General features: G+C 38.9%; 1 protein-coding gene across 1 annotated transcript in view; it reads left to right on the top strand.

Annotated features, from left to right (window-relative positions):
- The window catches only part of WASF3 (WASP family member 3), a 64,597-nt gene extending 50,055 nt beyond the window's left edge, over positions 1-14,542 (top strand). Inside the window, exons 5-10 of the mRNA XM_041487337.1 lie at positions 3,088-3,241; positions 3,668-3,785; positions 8,310-8,485; positions 11,091-11,354; positions 12,985-13,340; positions 14,066-14,542. Coding sequence (XP_041343271.1) covers positions 3,088-3,241; positions 3,668-3,785; positions 8,310-8,485; positions 11,091-11,354; positions 12,985-13,340; positions 14,066-14,223 — 1,226 coding nt within the window. The 3' untranslated portion in view covers positions 14,224-14,542. The remainder of the gene's footprint in view (positions 1-3,087; positions 3,242-3,667; positions 3,786-8,309; positions 8,486-11,090; positions 11,355-12,984; positions 13,341-14,065) is intronic.
- The last annotated feature ends 11,620 nt before the right edge of the window (positions 14,543-26,162 follow it).

Genomic DNA, 26,162 nt, shown 5'->3' with positions numbered 1-26,162 from the left:
GTGAAAGTATTCTTGAGTCAAGAAGCCCTGTAGTAACGGAGTCATTAAGCTGCCTTTTTCATGAGGAAAACTTTGAGTTTGTGAGTGTAGTAAATCATAAATGAATAAATATAGACCTTACTGGGAGTAAGTCAGAATACTGGAAAAAGTTTGGACTGGGTGTCCCTGTCAGTTTCAGAGTAGGGTAATCGCAAACTGCCTTAGTGCATTAGTCTGTTCTGTGGTCATCAGAGATCGTGTAATACTCTATCTAAACAAGGCACTGTGTTTGGATCAGCTAGGTGAAATTCTTTAGGGGGTTCTACTCACTAGAAACTGTATTTCCTTTAAAAATATTTTCTACTTATGAGCTTGGTCATTCACTTCATAAATAGTCAGTAAAAACAAAGGATTTAAGTAACCTCATTGTACTGTTTGAAAGCACTTATTTGGGTAGATAAAGCATTTCTCTGTCTAGCTTTAAAAGCTGTTAGCGTGCATCTTGGCCTCCATGCTATATGTCTGAGCCAGGCAATGCCTGTACTTCCTGTTTAGATGATTCCTGACATTTACTAAAATGTCGAAGCTTTTTATATCAGTACAGTAGTGTAATATTGACTTAGTAGTAGTTAATACTGCTTGTGATATATTTAATAGTGCTATTTATATGGCTTATATATTTCATGTGCCATTCAGATTTTTGTAGTTTATATATTTATAGTGCAAATTATTAGTGCCAACATTAAATTTTAGTGTTGATATTTAATAGTATAATGGTGTAATATTTAGCCTTCCTTTTTTAGCTGCTCACTGTCTGGAAATTATTACATGTTGTCATTTTTATGGTTGTGGAACATGTTAACTGTTAGACTATCACAGTTGCCCAGAGAAGCTGTAGATGCCCTGTCTCCAAAGAGACCTGATTAAGTGAAATGTGTCCTTGTCCATGGCAGGGGGATTGGAATGAGATAATCTTTAAGATCCCCTCCAAAGCAAACCACTCTGATTTTTTGGTACAAGCACCTGCATTTTGCTGTCTTAGGAGTCAAGAGCTATATGGGAACATAAACTAACCTCCTATGGGATCACTATTCAGCTTAGTTTTTGAGGCATATTATGTTGGTACTATAAGCAAACTAGATGATGTTAATTCTCATTTTGGTTTTGCTGGGGCTTCCCCCCCGCCCCCCCCTTTTTTTTTAAATGCCTCATTAATGTCTCATTAGTGTTATGCAGTACCACCCAGCTAGTTTTCAGAGTTTAGAGAATAATTAAAAGCAATATTTTGGAAGGGGAAACTAGTGTATGGACTGAGAATTTAATCAGTGTTTATTTTAAATTGACAGCAGTTGTTACTCTTGCATTACTAATCATGCTTCATATTAATAAGCTGTATATACAAACTGCTGTCACCTTAGTGTCAGTAGTAAGTTTTATTAGCTGTTTCACTGTAGAAGTTGAAGTCTTTATAATAATTTATTGTACTGTCAGAAATAGAATGTTTCTGGATAGCTTCAGCATTTAAGCAAAATGTCAATTGCAAGGTTGTTTTAAAAAGCCCTTCAGATTTGATTGCATCAGTGATTTCTTATATTCTTAGCTATAACTAATGCAGTGTATTTTAAAATGAATGAGGTTAAGTTTTCAAAACTATAGAAATAACTCATTCAAAAAATCTCCAGAATTTTTTTTGTTCTTTTGAGTGTCTTCCATCAAACAAGAATGAAACAATTCAGATATATACATCTAAAAAATCTGTTTGAAATACCTTCTACTTACAGGCAGATTTAAATGGAAAGTACTTCCAGAAGTGATACTCCAGATGTTTTGATACTTCAGATGATGTGAATGGGGGAATGAGTATTAGACATTAAATATTCTGTTTTTAATTTTTTGTTATTGTAGAAGTTACAGAAGAAACTAATTAATTCTTGGAATGAGAAGCAAGACCTCAGCACAGATAACAAAAATATTTGGGCAGAGAAGTCTGAGTGGGATTTGGTGTCCACTATGACAGACAATAACAGTGTAAAATTTCATCCCTTTGTCTTTTTTCAGGTCATCAGTATACTACATTTTTGGCTGTGACTGTTCATTTACCTTGTGAAATTTCTCACAGTTTGTCCTTGAGACTCAATAAATTGGATGTATGGGAAGAAGTATTAGATGAAATGCCAATGGGAATAAAAGGAGACTAAGCTGGTGCATTTTGTTTGCACCAGTCCTACAGCTTACATTCTTATAAAACACTTGGATTGAATCCAGGGGTGGTCAGTGTCATTGTAGACAACCCAGTGAAGACTTCAACATCCTCTTCAACTGCAGTCTAAAAGCTGTATTTCAGTGTGCTTAGGGGTGAAAGACGACATCAAACGCTTACTGCCGCTTTTAAATTGTGATTGGCCTTGATAAAAGTGACAGGAACAATTAAAACCAACTTCAACCTTTCATTTGAAAAGAAAGAATGAAAAGCCTGGTGTCATTTTCCCCAGAGCTGTGTATGTGAAAATATAAATTGAAAGTATGAGAGTGCAAGTATTTCTCTCTGTAAAGATTTGATCAAAACTTAAGAGCAAGGAGTGTTTAGTTATATGGAAAGACATAGGAGTTGAAAGAGAGTGAGATAAGAGGAACTCTGTCTCTCACAGGAGGTTGCTGCTGCTGTAATTTAATTATACTTAGAATGGGCTGGAATATGTGTATAGGTAGCATGTGCAATTATAAAACACACTGTGCCAGAGGAATACCAGGCCTTCTGTGTCAGTCTTGAAGCCAGTGTTTCTGCTGTTAGAACTCCAGGATAAACCTTATAAAAATGGGAAATGGTTGGACATCTGTATGCAACAGTATTCTTATATCATCTTCCAAGATACAGTCAGTGGTCCCATTATTTTAAGTGAGGTTCTGGACCAAGTGAAACTTAAATTTGTTTCATTATGGCAATTCTTATATGCCTTTGCACTTAAATATCAGGATTATCCACTAAGGAAAAACCTGTCTTTTTGATAACTTGCTGAAAATATTTCAAATAATTAGTGAAAAAAGGATGTTGTGTATCCACTTTCACTCCTTTCAGATGTATGGTAAATGTATTTCTGTTTCTAATAGTATCCTTACAGGACATCAACATGAAAAAAGCATTCAAGAGCTCAACAGTTCAAGACCAGCAGGTAGTTTCAAAGAACAGCATTCCGAACCCCGTGGCTGATATTTATAATCAAAGTGACAAACCACCACCTCTGAATATTCTTTCACCTTATAGGTAAGGAAATATTGATTGTTTACCTTCTTGTGCTTTACCCTTTATTTCCAAAGTGTATTTCCTAATAATTATAACGGAGGGGAAAAGCTATATTGATTATTGAGATTTGATTTTTCAAGATTGATAAAACTCAATCTGCAATAAACAATTTATTTCTTTCTTAAGAATGGTATAGCACAGCATTTTCAGTGTACTTTATTTTTAAGAATAAGAATTTTTAAGTGCAAGGTAAATGTGTAGGATTTATGACCAAAGGACGTGTTTTTGCTGCTGCTACAGACAGTGGTGGTATTTGTTTGTGGACCTTCAGTTAGTAAGGGTTGTTATTGATCAGCTTGAGGCTCAGATGATCATCAAAGGTACGTTTTCTGGATTTAAAAGATACTAGTTCATGTATTTTTAGCTTTTCTTCTGCTGCTTTTCCAGGGATGATAAGAAAGATGGATTGAAGTTCTATACTGATCCTTCCTATTTTTTTGATCTTTGGAAAGAAAAAATGTTACAAGATACTGAAGATAAGCGAAAAGAAAAGAGGAGACAAAAGGTAAAAGCAGAAACATAATAACACATTTGTACATTACAATTTTATGTGCAGTTGTCCAAGCGTAAAAATTTCCAGGTCATACTTAGTTTGTGTGCATGGAAAGATTGTTCCTCTTGTGTGGCTGTAGATTCAGTACATTCCATTTTTATAGCTTGTCCTGTCTATTTTAAGAAGGCAGCAAATTGAATTTTAGGAGTGCTGTGGTTATCTTCCAAGACGCTGTTTTGACTCCTTTGCCAGTATCTGTTTATTGGTACCCAGAGAAATGGCCCTCTTATGCTCCAGAAAAAGACATTGTAATGGAGAGAGGAAAGGAGTTGGAATTAGAGTTTTTTCCATTCCAGTGTCCCATTTTTTCCATTCTGATTTAAAAGGAAAAAATACAGATGCCTTTATAAGAATTTTAAAAATCACTTGAGCATTTCTTTATTCCTATAGAATGATTTCTACAAAACTACTTTATAAGTAGTTTATATTTTTATAAGTTTATATTTTTATAAGTTACTTTTAGACTTTAACTTAGGCAACACATCCTGCTTATTTCTATCCATGGTATATTTTTTGTAGATTTTAATTGTCTTATTACAGTCTACAAATGCAAATATGCTCAATTCCAATCATGTAGTATTATAGCCATACATCACAGAAATACCCCTTGATAAATTCTAGCTGGAGTACTATTTGATTTGATTAAATATATGCCAAGTCCAACTAAGAAAAAAGCAGCATAGACTTGAGTTTGCCTGGATAAACTTCACTTTGTGATGGGAAGAAATCTCAGGTTTAGATTTCCAGAAGATGGTTTTCAAGCATTTCATGTCCTGTGTCCTTTGGAGAGCAAGATGGTTTGGGTGAAATGTGTCCCAGGCACTTTGTTCCACAAGTTGCTGAACCAAATGCCCTTTTTCTTTTATTCTTGTCCTTGTGGTAGCAGTAACCAGAAATGAATCCAGAGCATTTATTAACAATATGATAGCTGAATTTAAATTTTCAATCTATTAAATGAGAATTCTTTACTCAATTTGTGCTCTACAGAAGCACAAAACTTGATAGTTGTTGAGAAACTGTGCAGATGAAATAAATGTGTATAGTTCAAGCAAAGTACAAGCTAGATATCCAAATGCCATCTTACTCAGCTGACCAAATACAGCTAGTTTTTAACCTCAACTTTTTATGTGCTTGGTGAAATCTGAGAGTAGTCCCTGCACCAGAGAATCAGTTTTCCAGTATTATTTTGATAATTTGCCCTAAGTGCTTGAGCTGTTGCAGCGGGAGGTTTATGAGCTGTTTAATTTTCTTGCCTCAAATATCATGCTTTTTGTTTCTGTATACAGTTTAATTGAAAATATCTGACAGGGATCCTCTGATTTGACTCTTTCAGGCAATCTTTTTCTGAAGAAAAAATAATTTTAATCCTTTAAGTTTAAAATCTAGTGTAGTCTATTTTTTTCTTTCTGTAGATCAGTGTCTGAGAGTTCAGTGTAGTTTTGACTTGGTATTTACCAGTAGTATTCTAAATTGAATGACTGTAGGTAGGGCAGTTGTGATAAACAAAGGATAAGCTGTTCTGATTTGCTCTTATTGTGCTGGCTTTTTATCTGAGAATAACTAGCTATTCTAGCAAGTAAAAATTTCTAAATTGGAAGTCTTGTATTTCAGAAATCATTCTTGATGACTTGTGTTTTGATAGGCTTATATAAATTTGTGGTCAGGAAAATACTCCAGTGTCGTGCTTCCAGTTTTTTGAAAGTATTGCAAATACTTTCTAAAGCTGCTTTTTATTACTAGCTCTTAATTCTTTATTAAGATGCTTGAAATATTGTTTGCTAATTCTTGATGCAAATATCAAACTTACAATTAACTCATCCCTGTTTGAAGGCTCTAATATGTTTTGTGTTCGCTGAAATAATCTCCTGCCAACATGAATGACTTGTTTTCTGGCCTAATCTACAGCACCCACTTGTCTGCCACAGCTTCTATTTCAGTTAGTTTAAAAAAAGTAACTCCTCTTAATATTACTTTAATTTTCTGAGAAATATTTCCAGCTGTAATTATCTAGAAAGGCTTCAGCTCCCCTACAACTCTGTCTCTTTGCCCTGGGTTGTAAAGCTAGAGCTGTCACCATTGTCAAGGGAATTAAACTGCTACTGGAACAACCTAAAACTACTCTTGGAGGTACATGTAGCTTTGTCAGCTGCTAGTAATAGGGCTGCCCCACTGATCTGGAGACATTTAATGTTTTAGAGATGTACTGATATAATATTTAATCAAAATATTGCTACCAGTAGGGTTTAGTACTGCTTGAGTAAAAAGGATTCAAGTGCATTCATTAGCCTGCTTACAGATGCTGATCTGGAACAACCTGTCCAGCTGAAATCTGATCCAATTAAAACCAGCTAAGCTTTGTGCTTATTTTTCGTTGTTTATACATCCACATGTATAAACATTTTTTAAACTTTTTAAAACTTTTTATATACTTTTTTTCATAAAAAAAGCTGATCTCTTTAAAACTAAACTTCTAAATAATAAGCAACAACTGTAAGCAGTCATGTAAACATTCATGACTGTACAGGAGTTGTATCAAAATGATTGTCTTCCCAGTAGCATCATATATTGGTCAAAAGGTGAATATTAATTTTATTTAAAATCTTGCAAGAAATAGATAGTTGTGATCCCCAGATGACAAATTGTTGTTCTGAAAGAAGACAAAATGAAGTGTTTTCAGTGAAAATGCTTACTTGAGCTTTCTTCTGAAATATAACATGACTCAGGAATCAGGATAAAAGTCAAAAATTAAAAGAAACCCAAAATATTTGCAGCAAATAATTGAAAAAGACAGATGAAAATCTTTTAACAAGCATATATTCAGCCATGGCAATTAGCAAAACTATATATATTTAAAATAAAGCGTGACTAAATCTTGTGTCCTTTCTGCTCCAAATCTTCTGTTGGCAGAATTTGATGTGAAAAAGTGGTTATCAGAAATAAAAAGGGTGTGATTCTAAAAAGTTTGTGGAGGAAAAATATTTTGGGAGAACTGATTAAGAACCAAGATGATCATTGGTATTAAACATAAATCAGACCAAAAATCTGTTTACCGTAGAAATGAGCAAGAGTTGTCAAAACATTTGGGTGTTGAACTTCAAGAAGTCTTTTCTGACATTCTAAATGTTAGGAGGGTCAGCAGGTCCCTCATGCAAATATGCATGAACGAGCAAGAGATCCAAAACAAGGACAAGGAAGCCATTTGTTAGTTTTTTTGTTAGTTACATGATGCCAAACACATTATTTCAGAATTATTTGCTCAGTGCTCTTTGACAGAGTAAAAAAACCTGTGTTCATCTGTGATTAACTTTTTCTTGAGCTGGCTTTCCAACTATTATCCCTTATTTCATGGGTCTAGATTCCCCAGTAAAAGGCTTGCCTACCAGAATTTGACCAAGCTTTTCTCTTAATACAATTCACTGACTGCATTCTCAGAATACCAATATAATTCTTTCCTGAGAAACTATTTTTCTAGCAGCCAAAAGCCTAACACCAATCTACTAATAGATCAAAGGTGTAGGATCCAGAGCTGATTGAAAAAAACCCCTATGCTCCCATGAATACTGTGAAAAGGAGTAGCAGACCCTTCTCAGTCTGAATTGAGCAATCTTGTTCATTTTTTTCTGTAGAACCACCAGTAGGAGTTTTATATTCATACTGAGTAGTCAGAAGTAGGTGAGTACAACATTTCCAAGGTTTGAAAGCATTAGGTCCCAATATGAGGAGATCTTGCTATCAGTGAGGTAGAGATAAACAGGAATGATAAACACTGATGTTGGTTGAGCCTGATGTTATATTGAAGGATAAAAGCAGCCAAGTTTGTCATGAACCTATCAAGCTGTAATATTCTGCTGGCCTGAGTATTGCCTACTCACTGCAGACAGAATTAGTGTAATTCATTTTTATATCAATGATGAGGAGAAACTAGGAGGAATTTCAGTAGTTAATTAAATCTAAGAAGAGAGAGGAAGTTAAGACAAACAAAAATAATTTCACATAGACTATGGAATAGGAAAGTGTGTCCAATTTCTCCATACTTCCCCTGACCCTGTTGATTGTGACCATAATGAATAACCAGAATAGCCCTGTGTTTATTTAACATTCTCAGAAGCTTGATTTTCAGGAGATGAAAATTAAAAGTGCTTCATTGTCGTCTAAATAAAAGACATGATGTCAAAAGAAGTTCAACTTTCTGGCTTTTGAAATTGGTCCCATTTCTGTATTAGGAAAACCAGGAGATTAGCATGACAGTGGCACATGCATCCTTACAGAACAAAGGCAAATCAAAAGTCTTGCTACTAATGAGGTTCATAGCATAAGGGCATACTCTTATTTTAGTGCGGAGAAATTTTACGAAGACTTGGCTTCATCTGTAAATCTGGTCTTATTTTCATGCACTCTAACTGCATTTTAACCAGCTTTTTTCCTTTCCTTTTTTCTCTCTCTTTGCATGCTTTATTTCTTTTGTTTGGACATTAGGAGCAAAAGCGTATAGATGGCACCACCCGTGAGGTGAAAAAGGTTAGAAAAGCCAGGAACAGACGCCAGGAGTGGAATATGATGGCATATGACAAAGAGCTTAGACCTGACAACAGGTTGTCTCAAAGTGTGTACCATGGAGCATCTTCCGAGGGATCACTGTCCCCAGATACTAGGTCTGTTTACAGCAAAGCTGTTTGTTATACCACAGTTGTATGTTCAGCAATACTGAGTAGAATTAGGTGTTTTTACAGGATGGGAATAGTTAGACAAAACATACAATGCATGTTTAAAACACTCTTTTCAAATTTATTTTGAAGTGTAAACGACATAACAAATTCTGTAATGATTTTTTTTTCTTCCTCAGCTTCACATGAGCATTTTGTCCTCTTAATGTTATGTATTGCAGGGAAAGAAGTGTTTGCTGCATGCTTTGTGTTTCATCTTCAGTAGCTGTAGTTACAAAGCATTTGAGCCTCTACTAGATAATGTCAGTAGCTCTTCCTTAGTGTCTAGTTTGTTGTTTGGTGCCCTGCTGGTAGCTTAATAAATATTTTTCTGTGATCTACTCAGTCGAGAATACTTTTGCCTGTAAGGAATACTTCAGTGGAAGAAGAGTTCAGCTTTTTGATGTTATATTAGTCTGAAAACCAAGCTACAAAACCAGATGAGATGCTACTGCTTGAAATAACAAAAATCTCTGCTTGGAGATAACGCAGCAGCATTTGTCTTCATTGACTGAGATTCCCTTTGAGCTCAGTGGGAGCTACCTGATGTGCAAGTCTTAGTTTTTGCACTAAGCTGGTCTCACCAGAGGATTTTCCCACTTATTTCCTCTGTCTGTTGTGATTAAGTACTAGCGGTAAGCATAGAAATAAATAGGGTCTGCTGGAAAAAGTGTTTAAATTGTTGAATGGCTAAGTTGAGGAGGCAGCTACCGCAAGAGTGTGGAATGATGCCTTTAGTCCACTGTACAGTGGAGATTAAAAGATAAAAATCTGCTCAGAACTTTGCAGTATTGTGGTCTTTGTGAAAAGTAATGAACTTGTAATTGAAACACAGTATTTGATATTGCTATTGGTCTTTCAGTAATGTATTCAGACTCCCTCACTGTCTAAAAACTGTTGTTTGTTTAGTTTTATTTTACAGTTTCTAATGCAAAAGTTTGTCTCCTGTTAGTCTTAATGAAACACTGCAGACTGACTAAGCTTTACATAGGTTGATCTAGCAAAAGCTGTGGATTTTTTCATCAGGAGTTCTGTTTCACACTTTTTGAGTCTTTTTTTCAGGTTTAACACTTTGCCTCCAGATTCCCGAGTTTAAATTATCATATTGCAATTATTTGTTTTTATCTTCCAGCAATGTCAACATGTATTTGGCTGTTTGCAGATATGTGGTATTTGCAATCTGTGGGAATTTTTTAAGCAGAAATTGTAGGATGCGTCTCTTGGGTTTTGATGTTGTTTGTGTGACAGATACCTTGTACTTATATTATGCCTTTTATATTTTATAAATTATGGAGTATTTTACATTTCAGTGAATCAAACATTTGAGATGGAATCCTGAAATCTGTTTTACATCCATGAAGTGTTAATTCTGAGAGTGGTAGTGAGGTGGAGGGAGGGCTTTCTATTTTTTCACCTTGGAGTAGTCTTAAGCTATAAAAAATCCACACATACAGAAATATGTAATGGTTTGAGAGACATTTTCATGCTGCCAGCTGCTGCATGAGCAGTGTTCTGTAAGTCAGGTTCCAAAGAAGTGCATTTGGTTTTACTGTCATTTTTTTCTACTGCTAAAGTAAAAAAAAAAAATAAAATTGGTAGTATATCTTCTAGTTTACTAATTGTAAGACTTAAGCATTAAATGTTGACATCCCCGTGTTTGGACTGTGGCAATTTACAATGTATTTGTTATACTTATTGTACTTTAGAGAGAGAAACACAAGCTGAATCCAAACAGAAACCAGCAAATTAATGTGAGAAAAGTAAGAACAAGAAAAGAAGAGTGGGAGAGAAGGAAAATGGGCATTGAGTTCATGAGTGACGCAAAGAAAATGGAACAGGCAGGAAGCATGAAAGAGGACAAAATGCCCAAAGGGTTTGTTATTTTGTTTTGCTCAAAGCCCTGGCTTTTTGTTGCTTACCTTGCTTCCAGTCTCACAGATAAGTGCATCAGTTCACTGTGTTCACTAAAAGCCAGGCTGCACCATTGTTCATTACTAAAACAAGTCTTCACAGTAATGGGATGAAAAGATCCTTTTGCTCCCTCTCTTGGGCTTATTTGACAGAACATCCTAGACTTTGTATCTTTATGAACTCCCTGCTCAACTAATACTTACATTTCCCAGTTTCTTTAAGCCTTTCCAACAAAATTAATTGTGTGAACAAAATAAAAAGCATTTTCTAACTTTCAAAATTGTTTTTCTCTGCATTGGTAAAATATGTTCTTCTGCATAATTGCAAGTGCTTGTAGTATTGCTTTTCTTTTTCTGCTGCCACTGTTAACTTGAGGCAGGCTGGTAAGTATTGCTATTTCAAACAGTGGACTGTCAAAATCATTGACAAAAACCATAAGCTTCATTATGGCTACTAAAATTCTTGTGCTTTCTGTGGACTTAAAAGGGAAAACGTCATAAATTTACTTGATATATCGGGGAATCCTCTTGCAAGAAAAATAATGCTGATTATATTCTTTTTTGCTTGTTTTGTCAGTTATTTAGGTAATGTCCTGTTACACTCACATAATCTGTTCTTCTGCATCAATTTACTTTAATTTTAGGTCCCACGCATCCGATGTTACAGATTATTCTTATCCTGCTACTCCGAATCATTCCCTCCATCAGCAGATAGCAATGCCTTCCTATGGAGCAGGAGATGGTCCACAGTACATGGCAGCATCCCAAAGCCACGAGCATGAATACAGACCACCCTCCACCACTGTACGACACGCCACTTTAAACAGACCTCAGCAACCACCTCCACCTCCACCCCAGCCTTCAGATGGCCAGCACAGCTCAGTACCTGTGGTACCAGCAGAATATGGGTAAGTCTGATTTATTCTAGTGGATTCTTGGCAAAAGCAGAGGAATGTATGTTTTTCATAACCATTGTAACGTGTAATGCATCAAAGAAAGAGACCCCAAATACGTTAGTTACCTCCTTGGGGAGGACAGAAGAAAATTGGTTTAGTTTCTGTGTATTAACTGAATTTAAGTGAAGAAATAGTGAAAGCAGAAATAACCAAGTTTGTATTAAATGAAGCATGTATTGGTGAAGTCAGTATGATTGTAAAATATTAAGGGTGCCTAATACAATATCGAAGAAGGGATAATTTTCCTTTAAAGTAGGAAGCAGTTACAGGATAATTTGGATAATATTTTAAACTTCAGGAAATGTGCAGAAGGAGCATTGTTGATTGTGATTAATCTGGCAGTCTTTGTTGCATCCCTGAAATCCCTGAAAGGCGTTTTTAGAGAAGCTAGTGACAGAATTGGAAGGAGTCTCCTCAGACACAAATTCCGTACTGCCACAGGAGGAATGCTGCTTCTTAATTCAAGACAGAGATTTATGAGATGCCCGTGTAGATATTTTGCCTGAATGCATTCTGAAGGAGGTCTTGCTCCAGAGTTCTGGTTCTCCTGTTGCAAGAAAACATCTGTTTTCTAATAAATCTGTGTCTGTTCTTTTGTGTAAATAGCTTAAACTTTCAAGTTGTAACCCCAGGAAAGTTGTAGTCATTCTTGCCTGTGTTGTTTTTTGCTATTCAAGCCAAGGTTTGTTATCCTTGCTTGATTCTGGGATAGCCTTTGCCTGATTCATGGCTATCGTGCTGCAGATGACTCAATTAGGAGGGACTGCTCCAGCCTGCCCTTTCTCTGTTGTTTACAGTGTGTAAGACATCCCGGTGCTTAGTCCTCAGGTCCATGACTGTTGTCGGGGTCTTGCAGTTGTCATACACTGGCATGTGCCACTCAATGTCTTCAGTCACTTTGCTTCAGCTCCTGTCTCCTGTATCTAGTTCTTTACCTACTTCATAACGCTTATCAATTCTCTTTTCTTTTTTTTTTTTTCTGATTAAGATTTCTTTCAATGACATTTTAACAAAGAAATGAGCTCTTCCCTGTGCCTCCTATTTAAAGAGCCAATCAAATGTATCAATTTAATTAAATGGTATTTAAACTCATTAAATTTGACCGAAGAAGCACATGAGATACATTTACCTTTGGGTAAATATTTCCTTTCATACTTTGCACTGTTCTCCATGTCTGTGTCCTCTATTACCTCTTGACCTTCTATGGAATTGAAGGATATAGTCTGCAGTTTTCTTGGTCCCTTCTTCTTCAAAGACTTTGTGCTTAACAGTCCCACAGAGTAGATGTTTAATAAGAAATGAAGCTTCATACTTAACTGGGCAGGAGAATAAAGATAAAGAAGCTCACTTCGTAGAGTGCTGAAAGGACATTGCTTTTAACTTCAATATTTGGCTTAAATCTCAATATATCAGCAATATTTGACTATTCTTACGTGTATAATCACTTGCATATTTAAGTCACCAGTTTAAATTGCTTTTGATTTTTGTTTTACCTGAGGTTGGATGAGTGCAGTTTAAGGGGCAATAATTTTGTAAGTTCTAACTTTGAATGCATTAAATGTTTTTGTTCTGTTTTGTATAGGATGCTCCCAGCTCAGATGGTGGATTACTACAATCCTACAGGTCCTCCCCCTCCTCCTCCCCCTCCTATGATTCCTTCAGCACAAACTGCATTTGTTAGTCCCCTTCAGCTTCCTGTGCCACCTTCCCATTCCGGACTGGTGACTGGCTCTACATATGCAGCTACTCATCCTCCTCCTTCTGGTGGGCTTGTTGTCACTGCTCCTCCTCCTCCTGGCCCACCTCCTCCCCCTCCAGGCCCTCCTGCTGCAGGTGCATCCCTCTCTTCCTCCCCCATGCACGCTCCTCCGGTGTCGGAGGCGAAGCAGGCACCGATGAGCGATGCACGGAGCGATCTGCTGGCTGCCATCAGGATGGGTAGGTGCACACTGAGTTTGAGGTATTCCTTTTTTTTCAGTGAGAGCACAGTGTTTTCCACTGAAATGAGTTTATGGCTTCTTTTTCCAGCTGGGAAGATTTCATTAACCACAGGTACCACACACCTATTCTGACGCTTGTCAGCCATGAGGTTGGATCATTTTCTAGCACCTAAAGCTGCACAGCTTTGTCAAGCGTGTTCTAGTATTTGTGTGGACATAATCTAATGAACGCAGCACTTGTGTTCATTATGTAGAGTGCCAGTACATGTACATGGATTTTTGCTTCTGTTCAGAAGAACTGAATTACCCAACACCAGGCTTCAGCCCACTGATTTTTTTAACCAGTGACTTACTCTTAACCAGAGCTCTTCCTGACCTTGCTTACAATATGGAGCTATAGGTCTAACAGTATTTCCAAATACAGTTTTGAAAACTTTCATCTTCAGATCAAAATGACCTCTGCAGTCTTGGAATATTTAGCTTCAGCATATTGTTGACAGTTTTAGAAGTCCAAAAGTATTCAGTCTCTGAGAATTATTTCCAATCTGCCTTTTTTGTCTTTCCCTCTTCCTTACTCAAGGAGGCTCTCTTCTCTCAATGCTTGCTTTCTTTTTCCCCCTCCTTCTTCCTGAGTATTTTGTAAGGATACAACAAACCAATAACGGTGTCAAATATAAAATCTCTTGCCTGGAAAGCTTTGTCTGAGAGTAATTGTCTCTGCAGGAATTCAGCTGAAAAAGGTGCAGGAGCAGCGTGAGCAGGAGGCGAAGCGCGAGCCCGTTGGCAATGACGTGGCCACCATCCTGTCGAGGCGCATTGCCGTGGAGTACAGCGATTCCGACGACGACTCCGAGTTTGATGAGAACGACTGGTCAGACTGAACGTGGTCCAAGCCTGCTGGCAACTACATTAAATACTTGGCTTCAGTGATTGCTTTGTTAGCAAGATGTAAAGCAGGACGTTGACATGTGTTAAGGCTAGTGAGGGAAGTACTAAAATTGAATTGGTATTATTCAGAATGCTGTAGCTTAGCAACTCTGGTAATAATGATGTGATTATGCTTATGCAGATCAGAAACTTGTCTTACTTTCAGTATTTACTGCATAATACTTAAGTGCCACTAAATGTAGCAACTCTTGTGCTGCGTGCAAAATATGATGCAGTTGTTGCACTGTTACAGAACCAGCATTTTATTTTACTTTCCTGTTCTTGAAGGGATAAAATATATTTTTTTGACTTTACATCTTACTCTTTTAATTATGTAAGCAACTTAGATACTTGTGAATTGGTCTGGTTGTTAGTCTTTGAGGGCAGCTACCTGTATGGCTGAGTGAAGTGTTGAGTTTCATAAATGTGACTTCTAGCTTTTTTATTAGGTACTAATTATGCCCACCTTAGTCTATTTTTAACCACTTTTGGGCTTAAGTTTTTATGCATACAGAATTGATTTTATACTATCTTCCTTTTTATCTTAAAAATGTAGCAGATGATGAAATGTATACTTTGAAGAATGACCCCACATGATCCAAAAAGAACATTTGGTGAGCAGACAGATATGTCTGTAACAGTACCAGCTCTAAATTGCTGGCTGCTTGTTGGGAAGAGTGTTGGGGGATCTCTGCTGGGTAGCAGATGCATGTCTGTGTTATAAATGGAAATGAAAATACCTGTAAAGCTTTTCAGTCTTAATGTAAGATCAACTGGATGCAGAATAGACCTGATGGAAACCCTGTGGCTGTTGCAGTGCAGAAATGCTACTGCTATTACTAAAGATTGGAACAGTCTGGATCTAGCAATCAGATACATTTCACAAGTATTAAACTTGGTCTTTACGCCTGTAGGTATAAATGTGTGTAAATAAGTTCTGTTGTTGTTGATTTGTACATGTGTAGTTGTGTAGCACATTGACTCAGAACTCTTATTTTGAATGTATTTCTTTCCCAGTACATCCCATGGATAAAACAGGGGCAGTTAAATCAGTTTTGATGGCTGTTGAGGTACTGTGCCATATATATATATATATATATTTACAATCACTTTCTTTGTCCTTTCCTAGGCATAGTTGTTGCCATAAAGCCTGCTTTGACTGTCTCTGTTTTCCTTGTTTTCCATTTTTTTATCAGCTGTATGGTATTAAAATGGTTTGGTTTGTTTTGGGTTTTTTGGTTTTTTTTCTTTTCTGGACCAAGAGTCAGGCTGCTGCTCTGCCTAATGAGGCTTTTAAATTTTATTCATAGCGGGGGAAGATTTCTTTCCTTACCAGATTAGAGTTTTAATCTTTGTAACAGAAGTCTGTGTAATTCCAGGTCTAACATTTGGTAAACCTCCTTTGTTCTGTGAGGCAACCCCATCTGTTCTTAAAAGAAGTACGTAAAATAAAAAGAGAAATGGAAGGTGATTATCTAACCTGTGTTTACACCATTAACAGTTTTAGTCCTGAGAATGTAACAGTCTAACACGATGTTTGCATGCAAACTGTTGGCTACTGCATTGCTGTTTAATCTGCATATGATTTTTCAATCCTTGGTGGCTGCCTTTGTGGTAGAGGGATAACGTGCTGCCTCAGGGCTGGTGTTAAAATTTATCACACAAAGTATGACCAATCTCTGCATAGTGGTGAGCAACCACTGCTCTTGGTAACCAGGGGCAGCTGAAGGTACTTGATAATCTCTGTCCCAGTTGCAGCTGGTTTTGTCTTTGCCTTAAAATGCAGAGCTGAAGTGTGCTTTATTTTGTGTCCTGGCGTCTGAGGTCTGTGTGTCCACCAGGGAAGACAGAATTTAGTCTGTAGCCTGATGGTGGCTTTCAGCACTGTGTGGGACATGGCTTGTCCTTACCATCACGGTGTGCTTGCACAGTGGCCCTGCAAAATGATTCTTGGGAGAGGAAGCTGAAGGTGCAACTGGGACCTCAGTGTTACGTCACTGCCTAGGTGGTGAGAGCACTCTCGATGTTCTTTTGATACATGCTGAAATGAAATGTTTCAGCAGAAAGTTCTTTCCAATCTACTGAAATTTGATATGACAGAAGATATATTTTATGAGCACAGAAGTTGGGTGTGTCTGAAATTTTGTAATTTGTGCTTATTTTAAATAATAAGCATTAAACAAGCGATCAGTTGTGACCAGTGAAGATAGTGTAGATTTTTCAGTCATAGTAGCCAACCTGTTTTTCTGAACCTGCAATGTTGTCATTTTCCTTTTGGTATTTTATGGAAGAAATGTGAATTGAATTTAGTGATGTAAACACTATTCTAGGCTGTTTTTATCAGTTTTATCATACTTTGGGTTGTGAATAAGTAACAAATATGAATAAAATCTCACTTTTGAGCCTGTGTTTCTTTCCTTAGATTAGTAAGATTTTGCTGTTAATCTTTATTTTAACTTACCAGTAACAGAAGTGAAAATGTTAGACTTCCAAATGCTATTTCTGATCCCAAAGCATGATGTTCCTGGGATGAGGGATGGAGTCTACAAAACCAGATTCCCTTGAGGTACTGCTGCTCCTGCTAACATCCATACTTGGTTCTTTTGCAGACTTGATTCAGGCTCCAAGTTCGTGGCTGGTCTAAGCAGGTATGAATTTCCCTACAGGTAGCTTTAGGGATTTTTTTTCCCCAGTGAAATGTGTTAAAGGCCAGCTCTGCTTCCAGAAAGAATAAGGCAGAAAACACAGGTTACATCAGCAAATCTTCTTGCCCACTATTTTAATAAGAAGTTGTCTTTGTAGGTTAGTGACGCCCAGCACAATACTTTAAAATACAAACCCATGTAGGCCTACTAGAAAAATACTTTAAATTTAATCTTTTAATTGTGATCAGATTAAAGCCAGGAGAGGCTTTTCATCCTGCTGGGAAGAACTTACATAAACCAATTGTGCAATATAGTAGGTTAATTGTAAATTAAACAGATTTGTTTATGCATCTTAGACTTGGTTGTTTCTTGGGAAAATAAATTAATCTTTATTCTGTTCAACTAAAAACCCCAGTACCTCTGGTTCTCAGTTCTTCCTTCTCTCAAATTTCCCACTTTTTGATTTGAACTTAATTCAAATAATTTAGACTAGAATTCTTAGACAGCAATTCTACATAGAAACTGAATATGCAAACTTGAAATTTTTTGGTTCAAAGGTTCTCTTAATAAAGCATTTTAAGTGCTTGTTGTAGCTTGGTTTGAGTTAGGACTGATGCTCAGCATGCTGCTTCTACAGCTTTTGTGGTTGTTCTTTCAATTTTAAAGAATTTTCATGGAACTAAACTGAAATGGATTTTTGGGTATTTGAGATTTCTCTTTACCAAGATGAAGGGAGGAGAAAAACACCTTATTGTAACAGGGGATGCATGGTGTTGAGAAGAAGCTCCAAACTGAGCTCATTTGCAGTATGCAGATGGAGTTGGGAGGAAAGGAAATGTCTCCTTGGAACATTGGTGTTTGATGTATTTTTCAGCTGTGTTCTTTCTCCTGTGCTGGGCACTGTTTTAATAATGAAGAGGTGTTCTTTTCCCCTTGGAACAACATAAGGGTACAGCAAAGATGTAATTTCTAAAAGTGTTTAAAATCTCACTGTGAACTGAACTGAGTGTAAACCTGATAATAATGAAGACTTCATTAGAATCCTGTGGCTGGAAGCTGAAGTTGTACAAATTAAATTTTGAGCTGAGGTATTAGTTCCTAACCAAGAAGTAAAATAAATATTGGAACAGCTTATCCAGAGATGTTTTTTTACAGTGAATTTTCTTCAAGGTGACATTACACCTTTTCCTTCTGAAAAAACACACAGAAATTCAGCCTGCTGTAGTCTGCTTTGGGAAAAAATGCTTGCCCTGTGGGGGTGTGGATTTTTACTTCTGAGTCTGAAACATTCCTGCTAAGAGTGAGTCCATACATACATGAACTCAAGTCCAAGGATTTTTAGCATATTGAGGCAGATCTGCATTCAGGTGCTAAAACCTGAATGCAGGTGATACATAGGGAATAAAAATAAATTATGATCCCTGCTAGAATCCCTCAGGCCCTGGTGTCTGCTGCAGAACAGTCATGAGAGACTTGAGCTTATCACTGAACACCCTTCCCAGTTTCCTTGGACTTGAAAAGAATTTAGGCTACTCCAGAAGGACTGTGGGTTCCCAATTGCCCATCTTTTGTTAAAAAGATGAAGAGAAGGAACAAGAACCCTGAGAAAAAGAAGTCCTTTAGGTATAAAGCAGGGAGATGGAATTTCGTATCTTGCTTTGTCTACTAAAATGCAAAGAATCTCTTTTCATGTGCTGTCAAGTCTGTGTGAGTTTTTCTGCAGAAATGTGTTCTCATCTGCGGGTGACATAGATGTGCACTCCTACAAGAGGAAAGTGCTCTCAGGTTTTTGCTGGGCTGAGCTTTTCAGCTACGTAAGAAGACAAGTTGCCCCTAAGATTCTTAGCTAAATATAGTAGTCTCTTGGAGATTATTCCTACTGCTGCAGATAAATAGAGAACTTCTTATCTGATTAGCCAGAGTAGGGTGGAGTTCTGTGCTTTTCTCTTGTCAAGGGGTTATGTGCAGAGTGATTTGGAGATTACAGGTGAGGGCCACTGTTCTCAGATGTCTCAGCAGCTTGTCTCAAGCTGTTGCCTTTCTGAGTCACTCGCATTTCAGTCTCTCTGTGCTGTTGCACCACGTGAAAACGGCTCTGTTCAGCAGTCACTTGTTGCCAGTCAAGTGTAAGGTAGAGGAGGGAAGAGGGGCCTGGGAATCTGCCTGAGTTACCCTAATGCCAGTTCATACTGGACAGCCTGTCCTCTCTGTCTGGGGCAGCAACTCTAAACAGAAGTCCTGTCAACTACACTGAGGGGGGTGGCAGAACTCATCTCTTTCCTCTCTTCCTGGAAATCAGGTGCTCTCTTAGTATCTGCCAGTGCTGATGAATTTTTTAGTGACGTTTTCCTGAGTCATCCTGCTGTTAATATTTGATTTCTCTAGTGAGTTTAGCTTTCTAGACCCTTACCAGTCACCTTCTCTCCTTTCTGAGCGGCCCATGCCCACCATGGCCGGTCACCCTTCACAAACTGGATGCAGTCACCAGCCATGGAGGCAGTGTCCTTGCTCTCCTGAACTCCACAGCCCAGCATGGGCTGTCACCTGCAGCCTGTCCCTCTGCCGCCTCTTCTTGTGAGTCTCGTCCTCCTGATTTTCAGTAGATGGTTTGCACGTTACCAGCCAAGGATATTCCCCTTCCCTGTTTCAGCAGGACCTGGGTTTGGTTGGATGGCCATGGTGTCTTTCCCTTGGGTAGATCCTCGTTCTGTGAGTGTACTGGTACAAATGGGTGTTAGAAAGGGTGCTGATTCAAGGCACAGGGCTTTTCCTCTCCATGGGGGAGCATGACGGTAGTAGGAGCATGACGGAAGTAGGATTTATTATAGAGTAACACTTTATCACTAAGCTAAGCCTTTCTAAAGTTGCTGCTTATCCGAACCATGTGAGGCCTCACCTTATTCTCACTTGAGACGCTCCTTCATGTTTGTTTGTATTTATTTTCTCGGTCTGGTTTTGGGGTGTTTTCAGCTATACCTGTGATGCCTTAGGTTTTAGCTTTTGTATTTTTCAGATTCTGTACTGCTTTAGTGTGTAGTTATGAACTTCATATTAGGGGATGGTAAACTCTCTTCACAGAGTAGGTAGACAAAACAATTTCCTTTCCTAGCTTGGGACCAAGGACAACTAATCCAAATCTCAGGCCCAAAAGCATAAACAATGGTGGACTGAAGAAAGAAAACCAAGAAGGATGGGACTTCATAACCTAAAGCTATAATTAGACAATTTCCTAATGGACCAGAACTTACAAAAGTGAGGGATCCCATGACCAGTTGTCCATTTTGTGACCATTTTTGATTCATCTTCGATGTAGTCCTGGCTGGGCTCTTGTACTGCCCAAGGTGTATCCATTGAGGCCTTTTAATAAATCCCTACTTTATTATTTAACTCTGTCTAGCCTCTGTACTAGGTCAGCCTTCACAAGGCATCACCTGGAGTGGTTTGTTTTTCTGTTCTGTTTGTGTTTCATTCCAAATTTACTATGCTTCCCAAAACTCTCCTTAAGTTGTCTTCACACAGCTGGGTACACTGCTTATGGTTGCCATTATGTTGTAATCATTATTTCTGTCTTTGAGGAAGAAGGATTTTTGTTTGCTTCATATGCTCAGAATGACAACCAAAGTAATGCTTTCAAGGATGGCTGTTAAAGTTTCCCCACAAATTTATTTCTATATAATTTGTATTTACGGCACATTTTGCTGTAACAAAGGTTTAGAAGCTTTCCTTACAGCAGATGGTAAAGTTTTTGTATTGCTGTATAGGTTTTATGCTTTTATATATACTTTTTTATATACTTTTGTCTAGGTTCATAAGAATATTTAATCTGACTGTGTTGAGACTGTTAAGATGTATAATGTGTGCAGTGCTTGATGTGAGCTTGATTAGTTATAAATGTCTGCAGTTCCTTGGGGCATGTGGGGTTTACCTTAAAATACTTGGGTTCTGCCGGCTCACTGCTCCTCCCAGTACCAGTCACTGATTTGGCATAAGTGATGCAAAGCACCACTGTGACATTTTACAAATGTTTACAGAAAGATAAGCCAGACTGCTGCCTTGTACTCATGCCTTGAGAGGCTGACCTGGAGCAGAGGCTGGACAGTGTTAAAGAAATCAAGTAGGTATTTATTGAAAGGCCTTCAAAGGATACACCTTGGGCAGTACAAGAGCAGGCCAAGGCTCTGCCCAAGATGGACCCCAAGTCACAAGTCTTCACACTTTTATAAGTTTTGGTCCATTTACATATTGGGGTTCATTGTCCAATTACAGCTTCAGGTTATGAAGTCCCATCCTCCCAGATTGCTCTCCTCAATTTGCTGTTGTTTATACCTTTTTGGCCTGAAGCTGCAATGGTGTCCTTGGTTTTTGGGCTGGAAAAGTATAATTTTGTCTAACTAAACTGTGAGAACTTGCTAACACTTTATATGAAGTTCAGAGTCACACACTAAGGAGGTACAGAATCTGAAAAATATGAAAGTTAAAACTTAAAGTTGGGTTAAAACCCAACCGACTGCCATCAGCCAAATGCTCACCTGAAAGAGTCTCCCATTTTTGATCATCTCCTGTATTCTCTTCAAAACCCCCAGTGACTATCATGACAACCCATGCTTTTAAAAATTTTTAAGAGCTATCTTTATTCTATAAGTTGACATGGTCTGCTTAGAAAACTGAATTTAAGTCTACCACAGGCTTTTAAGTAAAGAATGCTGCATCCCTCTCTGTGGTGCCCTTCCTGTCCTATATTATTTGCTATGTATCTAGAATTTATGTGAATAATTTATATGGCTTGATAGATTTACTTCATACTTAACTGAAAGAGATAATAAATCTTTACTTTAGGGATTTTCAAACCTAGTTAAAATACACCAAATGGTGAGGCAGCTGCCAACAGCTGGAATTATTTGAGAAGAGATGTGGGAGTTGTCTATAACATTGATGCTTATTTACTGTTTTAGCCAGGAAAAAGCATTTAAGCATGGATGCCTCACTTACATGGGGAGAATAACAGCACAGATCTGTGGCATTCTTTTGTCTCTTAAATGGGAGGTAGAAAATAAAGATTTTTATAACAGAGATGGGGAAGAAGAGAAAGGTCCAGATTTTTTTCTGTTCTAAACAAGAGGAGAAAGTGCTTCAGTGAAATTGATGATACTTCTCTTTGTTTTATCTCCGTACAGAAGCCTCCAAATGGTGAGGCTACATTTTAACCTTTTCCCTGAAGATCACCTTCCCAATTTTATTCTCTTCACCTTATCAGCTGCAGTATGCAATGACCTTTCTCTTTGATTCAGCCATCTGCCTGCCTCAGCTTTTATTTCCTTCACTGATCAGATGAGACATGAGGGTACAAATGGCACTGGCAGCACTGCTGGTCTCGGTACCTGATTAGGATGAATAGACTTAAGCTGACATTTTAAATAGTAAATAGGTCTTTTTTAAAATTCATGAATACAAAAATTGCTTAAGTAGTCTAGTGAGCTGATAATGTGTTCTGCTCAGAAAGCAAAACATACTATACTCAGGGTGGTAGGATATATAAAAAAGAATGTGTGGCTAAAGGACATCTCTAAAGTGCTGCTCTGTTTTAAGGCTTCCAGATGTGAGCTTTGCACAATTGCTGCAATTACCAGCCTGCTGCAGGTATTGCTTCTTTCTGGGTTTGGGCTGCAACCATTTATTCTCACCCGACTGCTTGAATGCTAACAGGGGTATCAGCTGTCGAAAGGATGCAGAAAAATGTTGTTGCCTTAGGAAACATGATATGGAATGAAATGGAGAGCTAGTGGGATGGAAAAAACAAAATTTCGCTCTGAGAACATCAGTGCTCTTGGCAGGACAGAACAGAACTGAAGATACAGCAGGCACCATTCATTTCTTAGCATGGCAGTTAAAGAAAATAGAGCTTGAAAGCTCCAGGTCTTGCAATCCACAGCTTGGGGACTGTCTCATCTGATCAGTCTTGATGGCTGAAAGTGCAGCCTAGACAGCCCTGCTGTCAGCTGGCCAGTGAGATCATGTGCAGGTGACTCAGAAGTGGGGCTCAAAGGGAGCCACTCTATAGACCAGGGCACGGCAGGTGCTGGGCTTCAGTTCTGCTTCATGCAAACTGAATGCCTGGAGCTGTAGTGAGAGCAGGTCTTGTGCCTGCCTGCATCTGGCAGGAATTGAATTCACGTGCTGTTCCATGATGGGAATTACAGCATGGAGAGATGCAGTGAGCAGATTTGCTTCCAAAGTGCTTCTGATCCAAGCTAAAGTACTGGTATGGGCTCCAGTGCGTGTGCTCTGCGTGTGACTGCCAAACAGCCCCGTTCTCGTGGCTGTTCACCCTTCCTTGCCACACTCCCTGCCTCCCGCTCGCTGCTGTTGCCATCCTTCAACATCATCTGTTGCTCAGCCTGGGAGAGGCAAACATCCCTATCTTTGTGCTGAATGTCTGGCAAAGTGTTGGCAGTAGCTGAGGAAGCCTTGCTAATGAGCGGCTGTTGCTGAAAGCAGCGTGGTGCAGCACCTCTCCTACGCAGCCTGAGCAGCAGCCGAAACAGCCGCCTTCTCTGGAGCTCATCCTGGCACACGAGCCAAGTCGGATTTACTAGATAGTAAAGATCTGTTGGCTGGTAATTGCACTTTAGTGTTTGATTTACATACAAAGCCAGGTAATGCAGAAAGCGTGAAAATGTTTCAAAATGCTCATTTGTCAGTTAGGAATTCCCTGCCCAACGAGATGCTTTTTTTACCCAAGAGAGGAGTCTGGCACTTGGCTCCTGCAATGCTGCAGTGGTGGTGGGAGAGCTGCAGGAGGGCACTTGCAGCTTTTGGATCGAATCTACTCAATAGCTGGGAAAACACTATGTTTGAGCTTCCTGCAATTCTTTGTGTCACTTTGACAGGGAAAGGACATGCCAGGAGCAACCTTCCACTATGGACTGCACTGGACTTCTCATCTTGTACCCAAAGCCTTAAGATCATGTGACAGGAAAATGAGGTGCTGCTGTAAGATTTGTCCCCTGCAGGCCCACCAGGTAAGAGGGACAGTCTTTCGTAGCAAGAGACTGACCTCCAGTGGACAAACGGGGCAATCTTAAGAGCTTGTTCGAATTAAAATTTAACTGTATGAAGACAGAGAGAAGATGAAGAAGTCTGAGTTAGAGAGAGGGAGAGACATTCCTCTAAATGTCGTCACAAGTTCCCTGAGCCTGCCCTGGTTGTGAGGTGATGAAGAGGAGGCCTCCAAGGAAGTTGGGAGAGGGATATGAATTGCTTAATGTTGGATGTATTAAACTTTTCATTCCCAGAAGCACAGGGGGCTTGAGGTGAGAAGGAATCTCTGGAGGTCATGCTGAAGCAGGAGCTGTTTGCCCAGGGCCATGTCCAGATGGCTTTTGATTGTCTCCGAGGAGTGAGACTCCACAGCATCTCTGGGTACCTGTGCTAGTGCCCAGCCAGGGTCACAGTGAAAGAGCATTTCCTGATGTTCAGAGGGATCCTCTTGTGTGTCATTTTGTGCCCACTGCTTTCAGTTGGGTGCTTGAGCTCTACAGATACTGCCCATCAATGCTTAATAACTGTGTTGCTGTGAATGCAGTGCTTGAGTTAAAAATCATGAGTCTTTTTACAGGGAAAATGATGTGTGATTAGAAGTGGATGTGCTGTTCAGCTTCTGAGTGGCAAGGTCATAGAAATCACTAAAGAAAAAGTTGCACAGCAAGTTTCATCAGGCTTCCAATGGCTGGAGCTGAGCCTAATACGAAACTAGAAAACCTTGATTATTCTCCAACTTTACTTGGGTGATGTGCTTTGAATTTCACCATGCAGCGAGGTTTTCTAAAGCCTATCAGCAGCCTAATGAGAAATAATCTGAGGGCCTTGCTGGTTTTGGTAAGGCTGTTTTTCAAAGAGGTGAGAGTTTTGTGGCTGCCTTTTAGCAAAGGACTGGAGGGTCAGAAGGGGGCAGACTTAAGTTTCCCCACATTCTGTTGTGTGCAGCACGGGTTTGGATGGGGAGGTGATTTGAAACCCATCCCCTAGTCAGGAAGGGAAACATGTTCAGCAACAAGAGCTAATGCTGTTTCCTTAGACTCCAGTGCTGCTTCTTTGTGTGGTGGAAGCCACTCTTACAGAAAGCCTTTCCACTGCTCTTTCATAGGATCACAGGGTAGTTCAGGCAGGAGGATGCCTCAGGATCTCTCCTGTGCAGTGTCCTGCTCGCAGCAGGGTCAAACCAAGCTGCTCCAGGCTTGATGTGGCCCCCGATGCCTACAGTAACATTTGGCTTTTTCCCTCCAGTGTGTGACAAGGACATTCATGGTGGGTTTAAGCTTTCCCCTGCCAAATGATTGAGACCACAGTCTTCATCGCTCTGAGGAGGAGAAAACAAATTCTTCCTGGTCACTAAGGGAAGAGCACATAGGAAACACTTCGCTGTGGTACAGGGAGAGCGGTTGGCAGTGCCCACGTTCCCTGCTCCCCACGTGTGTGCTAGGGGAGAAGCTGGCTGGGGTGCTGCGTGGGAGAACTTATCATGTGGATGCTGCTGCTTTACTTTCCCTCTTCTGAAAGTTCTCCAAATATTTGAAGAATTTGTGTAGTTGGTAGGTGAAAGACATTGCTGTCTTCCCCTGTCCTCCTCAGGGGAATAGAAAGGGGGGTAATTATTCCCCCGGGACAATGATGGTGAGTGATGCTTTTTGCAGCACTGCTGTGTACACCACTCCTCTCACAAGAAATACATCCCAAATTTTCCTTATGGTGTTTGATGATGAGCCTGTAGATGTGAGTGTTAATGGGCAAAGGCCTAACCAGATTTCACTGGGTGTTAGAAAGAAGAAAGAGCTGGGTGTTCACTGGTTATTGCCTGGAACTTGCCTGTTGGTATGAGAATTGATCAACCCTTGAATGACAACTAATCTATATTGTGAAATATATTATACAGTCTTTAATTTACATAGAGATGAAGTCTGCTTATAGGGAGTGGAAATCAATAATGGCTTTTATATCATCCTCTGGGTAGAATATTAAGTCTGAAATTCCATAATATCTAAACTGCATCAAGAGATTACAAGTCAATAGTACTAATAGCATAAAAGGTTTTATCATTTTATCCTCTCTTAATTTGACATATCTGCTGTTTCCAGATGGGGTTTTTGTTCTTTCAGAATGAGAAATGTGTTGCAGTCTTCGTCATGTTTCCAGATGGGGTTTTTGTTCTTTCTTTTTTTTTATTACTGTTTGAGGTTACAGCCAGAAGCTTG

This window comes from Pyrgilauda ruficollis, unplaced genomic scaffold (genome assembly GCF_017590135.1).
Source record: "Pyrgilauda ruficollis isolate IOZ18807 unplaced genomic scaffold, ASM1759013v1 scaffold8, whole genome shotgun sequence".
In the NCBI taxonomy this organism is placed as follows: Eukaryota; Metazoa; Chordata; class Aves; order Passeriformes; family Passeridae; genus Pyrgilauda; species Pyrgilauda ruficollis.
This window is presented reverse-complemented; position numbering and strand designations above follow the sequence as displayed.